Raw genomic sequence first — 13013 nt, 5'->3', positions numbered from 1 at the left:
TAGACGGTGCGGGTATTTGTTTAATTTGAATTTCTGTGTCTGAATTTCTAATGTTTCAGTATTCTCCTCACCTCCATTCCCCAGCCAGCCAGAGTGCTCTGACAGAGGCCCTTCCAATGCGGTTTCCTTCACAGAGCCTGACCTGAGGCCACCTCAGCGTGGTCCCTCCTCCTCTTGCCGGCCCTGTGGCGCTTTGTAGCTCTGTCATTAGAGTTTTGAGGTATTCTGTAGACAATATGCAGCTAAAAGTGTCTCGGTCTCCATCACAACTCATCCTTGCCTGAGGCCTCTTGTATACTAAGCACTCAGCCTCCTATGAGCTGCATTAAATTTAACCTAGTTCAGCGTTTCCCTGTGACACATTTTGAAATAGCGTTGGGTTTTGCGTGTACGCGGGTGTGTGTCTGAGATAACTGAAGACGTCTTCTATTTCGAATAAAGAGAAGACATAGTCTTGAATGATGCCTTGGCTTTTTCATTCTAGAAGTTTTTCAAAAGTTTCCTTTAAGGAGTTCCAGTGGATTTCAGGGTTTACCATCGTATTGAATGCACAACCTATAATTATCTTTTTTTAAATGAATGCATAATTTGCATTCTTCCCTCTCATTTAATGCGAAATGAATTAGGAGAAAAAAGTAACATTTTAACTTAATTTAAAATAGGTTTTATGTGATCGGCCCTGTCGGGGGGGGCAGGTCTGGTTTTCTGTTAGCAATTATTAAACAAGATAGATGAGCCCCCGTTGACAGAGGGAGGCTCTTCTGGGGGCAGACGGCTAACTCCCTGCTTTGTTTTCCGCTGCAGGCGGTGACCACGACCGCGGAGCCCGATGTGCACGGCAGGCGGGAAGGCCAGGCCGGCGGCCTCGGGGAGGAAGGCGTGCGCGCGGAGCCGGGGGACACGGAGGCGCGCGTGGGTCTGAACCGCGCTGCCCTGTGCCCGCGGGCTCCCGGCCCCCAGACCATGACCACGGCCCAGAACGGACACGGGCGCGGAGCTGCGGTCCCCGGGCCCATCTCGGATCCCAAAGACCCCGGCATGGTGACCTACCCGGCGTGTCGCCACGGCGGCTGCGGCGGCGCGGGCGCCCGGGAGGCGCGGCTCAGCCCGGCCCGCCTCCTGCGCCTCTTCTCCGCCGGCGCGAACAGGACGCGCGCCGACCCCGAGCGGCCCCGGCCCGCCGGCCTCGTGGGCAGCTCCTCCACGTGGAACGCCCTGGCCTCCTTCCGGAAAATGGGGTCTTTCAAAAAACTGAAGACCTCGGTCCTCCAGGGAATTCAGAACCGGGAGGGGTGGGACGCCGCCAAAGAGGGGGCCGAGGAACGCGACCTGGGCAAGGCGGTCCCCAACGGCGCGGCGGCCGGAGCCCCCGCGGGCAGGGGCCCCCCGGGGCCGGGCTTCGCGTCCGACGGCTCGGACCCCGAGGAGCCCGACGACGGCTTCGCGCGCGGCGCCCTCCGGTCCCGCAGCATCCGCCGCGCCTACGGCCTGGGGCGCATTCGCCTCCTGGACCCGGAGCCGCCCGCCCCGGAGCCCGCGGCGCGCGAGGCCCCGGCGCGGGAGCCCGAGAGGAACGGCGTCTGCAGGCGGAGCAAGAGTACGGACAGCCTGACCTTCCTCAAGAAGAGCTCCTTCCGGAGGAAGTCGGCCTCGCACGTGGCCGAGCTGCGGCGCGCGCCCGAGGGCCGGGGCCCGCGGAGGACGCTGAGCGGCTCGTCCGCCGACTCCGACAGCTCCGGCGGGGCCCCCGCGAGGCCCAGGCGCCGCAGGAGCCCGCTCCGCGCCCCGGACCTGGCCCGGGTGCTGCGGCTCGTGGGCGGCCGGCCCGGGGACCCCGGGGGCGCCCCGCCCGGGCCGCGGCCGCACAGCCGGCTGCACGACGACTACTCCCGCCGCGCGGGCGCCGGCCCCGAGCGCGGGCGGAGGGGCGCGGAGCCCCCGGACCCCGGCCTGGCGGGTGCTGGGGGCTCGGCCGGGGACGCGGCTGCCGGAGGTGCCGCTCTTCGCGCCCCCGGCCCTTCCTCCAGGCCCCCGGCCCGGGAGCTGTCGGACAGAGGCGTCAAGGAGCCGGGCCCTGGCGACCCGTCTCCCGTGGAGCCCGAGCCTCCTCTCGGGCCTCCGAGGCCCACCACGCCCAAGCCCCCCAGCCCTCGGAGCCCCGACGCAGCACCTGCCAAGTGTCCCAACAGTGTCAGCGCGCTGTCCCTGAGTTCAGTGGACAGCGAGGAAAGGGCAGAGGGGCCCGTCCAGAGGGAGCAAGGTCCCGGGTCCTTCCAGGATGCGGTGCAAACCGCCTGTGACCTGGGCAGTGAGGACAGTGGCGCCTGCAGCCACCCGCAGCAGAGCCTCGGGGGGGCGAACTGTCCAGAAGAAAAGACGGACGAGGTAAGGGCTGAGCGGGACATCCTTGGTGACCCTGTCACAGCGCCACCCTCCCTCCCTCCCTCCCTCCCCGGAGATGGCCCGAGGGCACAGCATGTCCCTTCACTTGTCTGGAGGCCGGGGTCCTGGGCTGATTCTCTTGCCCTCACGATTATTCTTGTTAAGTTGCTGTTTACCCGGTTCATGAGTAATCTTTCTCTGTTCTGAAATGAATTGCTGTTGTGTGAAACTCCTTGAGATGGCATTTACCATACAATTCCTTCAGAAGACAGGTGCCCCAGCCATGTGCTAGATTTTGGGAGAAAAGTTGAAAACATCTCTTCTGTACTCCATGCAGCTAGCTAATAGGGCTCTCAAAATTGCGAGTTTTGAAACTTTTTTTTTTTATTACCCAGAGCTTGCTTCTCTTTCTACTTTAAAGTGTTTCCATATCCTTTCCAACAGAGTTCATATGAATGAAGAAACCACTACATATTCTAAGTCTGCTTTATTTCCCGAGAGTGAATTAGAAACATGCAGGTTGATACCTGTCAGCGCCTGAGTGATGATGGTTCAAAGGAATTTTTATGATGGTTATTGTACTTATTTATTTATTTATTTTATTTTATTTTATTATTATTATTTTTTTGTGTGGTATGCGGGCCTCCCTCTGTTGCGGCCTCTCCCGTTGCGGAGCACAGGCTCCGGACGCGCAGGCCCAGCGGCCACGGCTCACGCGCCCGGCCGCTCCGCGGCACGCGGGGTCCTCCCAGACCGGGGCGCGAACCCGGTTCCCCTGCATCGGCAGGCGGACGCGCAACCACTGCGCCACCAGGGAAGCCCCTGTACTTATTTATTTATTTATTTAGTTAGTTAGTTTATCTTTTACTGGTAACTACATACTTTAATTTTAAAATAGCCTATTTATCTAAAGTAGCATGTATTTATTTTTAGAGTAGGACATAAGCATCTCATGAATTGAATTCACTAATAACTGTCAAGGCTCTAAGAGCAATGGTCTTTTCATATCCTGTCAAGAATCCGGGCAACCTTACTGTGTAATTTTCACTTTATGAATGCATTCAGTAATGTTCCCTTCCAGAGCTGAGAACCGAGGAGATGCATGCATGTGTCCGTATTGCAAATTGTTCTCTCCGTAAGTTCCTAGACTATATCACAGGCATAAATTGGTGCTTGGAACAGTTCCTTCCCACTGATCCCCGGAGAGGACCTCAGTTTTGCCTTGCTGCCTGCAGATGAGTAATGATACAGCAGACTTGGAAGCCAGGGCAGCCTCTGTTTTTAACCTTCGCTTTACAGGGAGTCTTAGAAGGTGGGGCCTACCACACATCCCTTAGAGGAGATCTAAATCCGCCTCATGGTCCCTGGGTACCCAGAGAAGGGAGGCTGCCTCACTTTTTCTGGATCTGGGTTTGCATGGAGACCTCGGGCGGCCAGTCTGTCTTCCAGAGGTCCTGTATGTTGGTGACCACTTGCTCATTTGCATATTTCCAAAGAAGTCCATGGGACAGTTGTAAGGACACGAGACTAGGTGTCAGCCGTGGGAAGGAGTCCCGACTCTGCTCTGGTTTGTGTTACTGATCAAGGCCTGAGCTGGTCTGGGCTTCACCTCTCCCTGGATGATGAGATGAAGGGTAATTCCTTACACCAAGCACGCCGTCCTGCCATACTGATGGTTCAGGACACCCCCCTCCTCCTTCAGAAGAGGAATTTGCCTAGTTCTAGAGGGTTCTTTATGCTAAAGGTGGAGATTTTATTTTCTGCTTAACAAAATCAGTAAAAAAGAAAAAAATCATTAAAATATTTTATTCCTGAGCATGTATTAACTAAACATATTCAAGAGTTAAGTTTCTAACTTAGTTACTTCCCAGGGTAATTTTTGACCATTATATACTTCTACATGCATATTTGCTGTTCTTAGTTTATGTCATTTAGTTCCTACCCACAAGGGATCACCAAAGAGAGAAAGAAGAAGGGCACAAGTTATTAATAGTGCGTGCATGTTGCTAATTCTACGGGTTTTCTTTAAGATATTCATTACATTTTTAGGTTGCATTCATTTCCGCGGAATTCTCATGTAGCACATCAAGCTTCCTCTTGTGCTTTTAGAGTAAATGTCAGAAAGAGAAAATATAGTGATGATTTTGCCCAGTTTGCATTGTATATGTTGGTAATCTTTAGTGTTACTTGCAGAGAAGTACTTGCAAAATATAATCTGAAACGTCCTCTTTTATTCTGACATTTAGGAACAAAGTACAAACAAAATGAAGCAAACAAAACAAAAAGCACCTTGTGAAATGCAGCAGTTCCAACCTTCATGGGTTAGAAGCAGTATTTATCAGTCTTATGTAGCCTCCCATAAAACTAAATAACAGTCTTTACTATATTTTAATGTACACTGTTATTTTTAAATTTATTGATAGTATGGTTCCACCTATATGTTTAAAGCTGTTTTGAGCTGTGGTTACGGTTGAATTTAAAAAAGTTGAAACCTGTGTATATTATGATGTTATTTAAGATGCATATGCATCATGAGATTTTCAATAAGGGAGAATAATTTTTTAAATTTAGAATCATTTATTTGGAACATCCTACTCTAAAAGGGACAAAATCTTTGAAAAACTGCGCACTGTTTAACAAGACGGTGTCCAAAAATAGCCTCCTTAGCGTTGTACTCCTGCCACCTAGTGGTAAACTTTGTTGTAACAACGACGATCTGGGGAATGAGACTGAAATTGTTACTTGGTTGTGAAATGCAGCTGAGCATTTATACCTGTTCTCCCGTAAAGGTACAGACACAGGAGTTTAGTGTCGTTGCTGGTGTTCCTGCAGAGTCACACAGTGACTCACTGGCTGAATTAGGTCAACGGGAGGAGGCCCTGTCCTTAGTCCTGCGGTCTGGATGCCCTAGTTCCTGGTGGTGCTGAAATGTCCCATAGATGAAGCTCTTTTACGTGATGAGAATCCATTGTAACTCCTTTACAGGGAGCTTAAGTCTTCTTTTGGTAGATGTTTCTAGTTTGGTTGGGGTCCCAGCTCTGCCTTCCAGAAGACACCAAACGTCAGGCAAGCCCTTGAACTTCTCAAAGGTAGGATGTGGACAAGCTTTCTCTGCCTTGGAGGTTTGCAAGAACCAAGGAAATTATGTGGTAAACGCTCAGCCCAGTGCTTCACCCTGGCCGACGTCGTCTGGTGTTCACTATCCATTTAACGACTTTTCCATCCTAGGTTGACCTGACTTCTTCAGACAGTGGCCAGTTAAGGTCAGTTTTTTTCCAAAACTGGTTGTTAACACTCACCATGTTACAGCCTTCTGGAGGTTTGTGAGATTTATATGTTTATTCAGTAACACGTCACATCAAATTGTGGAGTACCTCCCAGGTGTGAGACACTCAGGTGTAGCTCTAAGGAATAGTGGGTGATGTCGAGGAAGATTACTGATTACCCAAGATGTGTCTAAACCATAGTAGAATATGCAGAATGGGTTAAATTCCTCAAAAGAGGTAAAACCATAGTGCTGTGGGATTTCACAACAGTTGTAGTTCTTACCCACGTACTAAATCAGGGAAAGCTTAATAGGGGTGATCGCATCTGATTTGAGAAGGTGAGATTTCTGCAGGTAGTTACGGAGAGGAAGGTAGGGCATTTCAGTGGTCAGATGTACAGCGATTTTATGTGATTTGAGAGAACAGGATGTAACAGTTTGATCTGGTGTTGCGGAAGCATCCCAGTTAAGATGAAGTTGTTAGGTTCAGATCATGGACTCTTGGATTCCGGATAGTCTATACGTTACGTGATAAGCATTGCGGAATCAAAGATTTTTCTGAATAGAGAAGGGCCAGGCTCAAAACTGTGTGTTGGAGAAGTTAATTCACCGTCAGTAAAGAAGAAAATCAGAAAGAGGGGAATCTATCAGGAACTTACTGCCACAGAGATCTCGGAGGTGACAAGGCTCTGAAACATGGGGGAGGGAATCCAGTATGTGAGGAAGGACAGAGTGAGTGGAACAACACATAATAAACAAAGCGTACCTTGTCATTCATTTATTACCTGCCTGGGTGTGCCAGACACGGAAAAGAAAGAGTTAAAAAGCAAATGGCTCTTATTCTCATGGGCTCGAAGTCCAAGTGCTAGATTGGGATGTATGAGTAATTGGAGGAACGTACTAGGCACCTTGGAGCAACAAAGAGAGAATTCTTAGCTCCGCGTGAAGAGGGCATGATGCAGGGGGAAACGCCGGAGTGCGGTCTTGAAGGGGGTCAGGATGGGGATGCACCAGGTGGCGATGGAGGGAGGGCGGCAGGGCCTCCCAGTCCGGGTGGACGCGTGGGGAGGGGTCAGGCGTGGGACACGGGGAGGTACTCAGCCAGGGCAGTGACCCGAGCTTCCTTTCCTCCGCTGTAAAATGGCAAGAGGGGATGCCAGCTGCCTAGAGGCTGCCCAGGGTCGTCGGGAAGGTTAAATGGGTGACGCACGTGGAGTCCTTAGCTCCCAGCTTTGCCGTAACGTGTCCACGGGAGGTGAGTCTGCTGTGCTCGTTGCTGGACAGGGTGGCTGGGTGAGCGGGAGCGATGAGATTGGAGAGGCCCGGCAACACCACTAGGAGGGACCTCGCTGGGGCCCGCAGGCTGTGGAAAGCCAGAGGGGTGTGAGGCGGGGACCACAGAGTGCGGCCGGCCGCACGGAGAGGCTGGGGACGGGACGGCCGAGGGGACAGACAGAGCCCCTCGATGGTCTAGTCCAGCGGTGACGAGTGCTGAGCTAAGGCCACGGAAATGGGGCACAGGGGCTGATTCGACAGTGATGCTGCAGTTTAAGTTTTAATTAGCATTGGGGCGTTTGGGGGAAAGAGGAGTCACGGGTGACTGCCGATGGAGAGGGTACTGTTGGGTTGGGACCCAGAATCAGGCCCCAAGACACTGGACCCAGTGCTGAGCTTAGGTCCTCACCCAGCCCTTGCGCTAACACGATGGCAGCTCAAGGGGACGCTCACGGTTGGCTCCAGCGCTCAGATGTTTGAGGGTCTTGTAGCTTTCTTCCTCAGGGACTTGTGCCCTCAGAATCGTCGGAAGCCCTCGCAGTATGCAGCCTTACGCAGTTGAGGCGATTTGAGCGCTGGACCGGGAGGCTTTCGTTCGGCGGGATGCGGTGTTATTCCTGCATGTGGCTTCCATCCGCCAAGGTCACCGTCCCCGCGCGGGGCTGGCCGGCCTGGGCGCCTGGGGGCTTCATGTGCTCCGCCGGCCCCCGCCCCCGGGCCACTGCCCGCTTCTTGCTGCTGCCTCTGAAAAAGGAGGGGATTTCTGTGGCGTCACCAGGTACACTGTCACTAAGACAAGGGCTCTCTCTCGCTTCTAGTACTGGGATAATCAATCCAGTAGGTGAGTAGGAGCTAAATCAGGCCTATTTTCAGCGTGGATTAGGAACTCTGGAACTGTATGATGACCACAAGGGGGTACTTCATACATAATGATGGTTCCGAGGTACTGTTTTTTCGGTAATTTAATCAGAGGCACAGAAATATTGCATAATTTTGACTCTTTGCAGATTACTTAGACATTACTCTCCAGGTTACTTACATAGGTAGTTGGGAGATTTAAACAGTTCTGTTGGAGGTTAGGATGATCCACAGCTGTTTCACAGAGCCTAGAAATTCCAGAAAGATGAGGTTGCCTACATAGAGGTAAATGTAGTGACCCTAGAAAACCTGCCCAAGATTTTTAGAAGTTTTATTGAGGTATAATTTGCATGACAAAATTCACCAATTGTAGGTGTACCTATATACCTGCGCAAGAGCCCAGTTTTTATAGCAATTACTGTAATAACCATTTGTAGTCAAGTATAAATGATATACTGTATCATATTTGCTATGAATTTTAAGCTTTCTAAAGTATATGAAATTCTTAAAAGAAATGATATGAACCAGTATCACAGTGTATTTGTCAAAGATTTAGTATTTTTGCTTGTTTGGTGCCTTGTTTTAATTTGTGGGTAACAAGGGCATAATAAGGCCTTAATGAGGTTATGAAATGTAGAAAAGTAGTGTCAGTATTCTTTGGGGGAGATTTGAGCCTGATGATTAAGAAACTGATGGCAGCATATATGTTTCTCTCCTGTTCTGTTTTTCTCATCTTAAGCTTCCCTATGATAATCAAGAGGAAAGAGTGTCCAGGGTTGGGAATTACTTTCCAGTTGGCCCGGTGACACACGCTCACTTTGCTGTGTCTGCCATGGCCGTCAGAAGGAAGGCCGTAGGCGTGAATTGACAGAAGAACGTCAGCACAGTTTGTCGCACGTCCCTGTATAAACCGAACGTTACCTCTGCTTCTCCTACCAGGGACAGTGTGAGGACACGAGGACAATGAGAACGCTCCGTTCTCTCAGGAAGAGCACGGTGAAGCTGAGCGGAGGGCTTCAGGGGGTCGCCCCTGGTTCAGGATTGGGGGGCGGGGGAGCCTCAGGATTGGTTGCCAGCCAGCGATGCCAGCATTTCCGAGTGGTGGGGAGGCTCTCTGGTGTAGAATAGTCGGGCTTTGTAGGAGGGCTGCCCAAGTTCGAGTCCTGGCTTTGCTGCTAACCAGCTGTACGTCCTTAAGAAAAATCCTTGACTTATTTCAGCCTCATTTCTTTAAAAATGGAGGTAATAATACCTATCAGGAGTAGATGAAATAATGCATATAAGATACATACCACAGTGCCTGGAACATAGTAGAATATTATTAAGCTTAATATCATTATTATTAATCTTATTAGTTTATCTTGTCATGTAATAAACTATATTGTTATATTACATATAATATGTATATTATTAAACAATATTATAAAAATATGCTAATTCTACAATTAAAATTAAAGTATTACTACATTACATATTTTATATTATAATTTAAATTATACTATTGGTTATTATTAGTAATCATTAGTATTAACAATAAAGCATAAATATTAGCTTTTAGCATATTCATTATTGGTTAAAATTGTCGCCTTTGGTCAGACCCTGCAGTACAAACCAGTTAAATTCTGCAAATTACTTCCCATCCTGTAGCCCGAGTTTCTCACAGTTTGGAATCGGACCACCCAGGATGCAAGGTAAAGGCACAGGTCCTGAGCCCCACCTGGAGCTACTGAAGCAGAAGCAGTAATCTGCACCTTTAACACCATACCCAGGGAAATATCTCAGGCACTGCGGCTTGAGACCTGCTGTCCAGGCCGAGGCTCCTCTAGGTACTAATATCCTGTATGTTAGGTTTGGGCATTTCTCTTCCACCTCTACCTCTGCGAACTCTTGGTTTAGGAAAGAGAGGCGTTAACCCCTGAAAGAGTTAAACATGACTTGTAGTCCCGGTTTTTTCATTGAGCTCTATTAACTGGATATGAATCTCTATAGAGTACAAACAGCAGTTCCCCAGGAATGAAATTACAACCTTTCAAGCAAGAAATAAATGCTGGAGTAAAGAATTTGGTCTAAAATATGTTGATTAGAAATTGCTACACCCTCTGCCGGGGACTGGAGTTTTACCAGCTCCCTTTGGAACTTTAAAAATGTCATTGGCTCTTACAACTAAAAGTATCGGTAGCAACCGCTCATGTTTATCTGATGGTTTTTCAGTGAATAAAGACCCTTCTCAGCCACCCTGTCAAGGAGGTCAACATTTTTGGATTTGGGTTTTTGTTTTTAAACAGTGAATAAGCTGAGGCCTGGAGAGGTTACAGGCCCCTTCCAAGCCCCACAGTGGGGCTGGAGCCGGGCCTTTGATGGGGACCAAGGCCCAGGGGAAGTGTCTGCTGTGTGCAGACAAATTCTAACCATTTGCTGGTTACCTGATCTTTGGTGGAATCTTTTCATCTTCCTTATCTGTAAAACAGAATTTAAAGTGTCTGCTGCAAGTCTTTTAAGATTAAATGAGATGGGATCGGCAAAGGCCAATTTTCAAACGCTGGTGTCATCGCTGTCCGGTGCATTCCCTCTCCATTTCCTCTTTTGACTCTGAGTCCAGCATCCCTTCCCCGGAGCTCGGGCCACCGCCTACCACAGCTGGCCCCTGCCCGGAGCAGAGTCCTTCCTCTTGATTTTCCAGGTGGGGTTCGGCAGCTTAGGGTGGGCTGGGCAGCTCACTGAGGACCTTCATTCAGTCCCTTTTCTGGCAGTTTTGGTGGGTCACACGATGGCACAGGACAGGAAGCCGCTGTGGACAGTGGAGGGCTGTGACTCCAGGGCCAGAGCCCTGTCGTGCCTGGAAGGGCAGAGCCTCGGCCGGGGAGCCTTCGACACGGTGTGTGACCGATCCAGTCCCTAACGCACAGTATAAATGTTTTATGTATTTACTTAGAGCAGGTTCCGTTGTAAGTCTGGGTTTGTTTCTTCTCTTTCTGAAGTATAAGTTATTCATCTGTAATTCTTTGACTGCAGGTTTTGAACTAAACACAGTCGAGATCTTTTGCAGCATCGCGCGTTCGATTCTCACGGAACTCCTTGGTGCCGCCTCGTGGTCTTCCTTCCCTCCGGGCGGTCCCTGTCCCCACAGCCCCAGGAGCCCCACCCAGAGTGCTCCTGGGGCACAGCAGATCTCACCCGGCTCGGGGTTTACTTGACTCCTCAGGTTCATGGGCTGGACCCCTTCAAGTGTAAAGGAGGGGGTGACAGAGTGTATCTGACGTCAGTGAGTGTTGCCGAGAGGAACAGCGGGTCCCCACGAAGCCCTCTCTCCTCAGGCTTCCCTCTGGAGTGCTTTTCCCACCCTCCCGTCACCACGCCCTCGTCATCCACTGCCTCCTGTCATCGCGTCCCGGGCCCCTTTCTCCTCCCAACGCAGTGATGCTCCCCGCTGAGCCTAAAATATGGAAGAGAGACGTTTGAAAAGGCCTACATCTTTCCTTTTACACTCTCGCCAGCAGAGGAAACTTGTTGGTTAGAAAAGATGCATTACCTTGCCCCTCATGTGTCTGGTACCAAGTAGGAGACTTTATTTTATTTTTATTTTATTTATTTACTTTTGGCTGCATTGGGTCTTCGTTGCTGCACGCGGGCTTTCTCTAGTTGCGGCGAGCGGGGGCTACTCTTCGTTGCGCTGTGCGGGCTTCTCGTTGCAGTGGCTTCTCTTGTTGCGGAGCACGGGCTCTAGGGGCGTGGGCTTCGGTAGTTGTGGCACGTGGGCTCAGTAGTTGTGGCTTGCGGGCTCTAGAGTGCAGGCTCGGTAATTGTGGTGCACGGGCTTAGTTGCTCCGCGGCACGTGAGATCTTCCCGGGCCAGGGCTCGAATCTGTGTCTGCTACATTGGCAGGCGGATTCTTAACCACCGCGCCACCAGGGAAGTCCCAAATAGGAGACTTTAAAACAGGATTGTTGACAATGGGGGAAAGAAAATTGAAATCGGCTTGTTTCCAGGGTACATGGAGTTCGAATCGGTTATGAAAGAGACAGGAATGGGATGGTTGATTTCCTGATCTAAGATATTATTATAGGTTTTGAGATATTTAGTTATCCTCAAGTGATAACTTCAGTTCATTTTTATAAAATCACGTATAAATGTAGGGTGAGGACAGCTTCCTTGCCACCCAGAACTGCTCACTTATTTGCTCCTTTGTCCTCCAGTCGCCCATTCATCCCTTGACCCATTCATGAAGCTTCTTAAGCTGCCAGTTTCCCAGGCTGCAGACTCTGGGGATGTGACGATGGTATTGGATAATTTGGAAAGAATGTAAGTAGCTGCTGTCATGTGACACCCAGATAAATAAATCAAGGCTATAAAAATATTGCAGTGGTTTTAACAGAGGCACAGGAAAGAGAGCTCAGAGCCCGGGGGAATTTATGAAGTTTTCCTGCAGGAGGTGATATTTCAACTGAATGCTGAAGGATAAAATTTCCAGATTGACAGGGGCAAAAAGGTATCGTAGTGGGAGCAGCCTTTCCCTCATTTCCAATTGCCTCAAGTGGTGTGTGGCAAAGGCGAGTTGTGTGGTGTGCTGGTGAATAATTGCGTGTGAAGACGGAGCTGGAAAGGCACACTGGATGAGGTTTTGAATGACTCCGGGTTTGTTCTGGGTGACAGCCAGCCACGATCTGATGTGTGTTTTAGTGGTAGGATGGAGAGTGGGTTGGAGACAAGGAAGCGTTAGGAGACTGTTCCATGGGATGTGATGGACTAGATTCCTCCTGAGATTAACTGTAGCTGTGGCTGGGGAGGGAGAGGGAAGCGTTGAGGGGCGCCCAGCGTGGGACGACTGGGCACCTGGGATCTCCTCGACTAGAACACAGAGGCAGTCATGATTATGAAGACGCTATTGTGCATTCTACTCCAGTGGCCCTTAGTTTCCTTGATTCTAAAGACATTCTGGGCTGTTGATTTGCATATTTGTGCTGCCAACCGTGGCTTGAAATGCTTGATGCTGGGAACACAGACATCATCCTTCATTGTCCTCCACACAGAGTAAGCTGGGCCCTGCTTCCCCTTCTCCTTTCCCCCTCACAGATACCAAAATCCACGAACGCTCAAGTCACTTACATACAATGGTGTATTATTTGCATATAACCTACCCACATTCTCCCATATACTTTTTTTTTTTTTTTTTTTTTTTTTTTTTTTTGTGGGATGCGGGCCTTCCTCTGCTGTGGCCTCCCCCGTTGCCGGGCA

At 50.0% G+C, this 13013-nt stretch overlaps 1 protein-coding gene across 1 annotated transcript in view; it reads left to right on the top strand.

The window, feature by feature from the left end:
- Window positions 1-963: 963 nt before the first annotated feature.
- SPATA13 (spermatogenesis associated 13) overlaps window positions 964-13013 on the top strand; it is a 71905-nt gene continuing 59855 nt past the window's right edge. The window contains exon 1 of the mRNA XM_024125807.2: window positions 964-2385. Coding sequence (XP_023981575.1) covers window positions 964-2385 — 1422 coding nt within the window. The remainder of the gene's footprint in view (window positions 2386-13013) is intronic.

The sequence above is a fragment of the Physeter macrocephalus genome, chromosome 13 (assembly GCF_002837175.3).
Source record: "Physeter macrocephalus isolate SW-GA chromosome 13, ASM283717v5, whole genome shotgun sequence".
NCBI lineage: Eukaryota > Metazoa > Chordata > Mammalia > Artiodactyla > Physeteridae > Physeter > Physeter macrocephalus.
The sequence above is the reverse complement of the archived record's forward strand: the minus strand, read 5'-3'. Positions and strand labels throughout refer to the sequence as shown.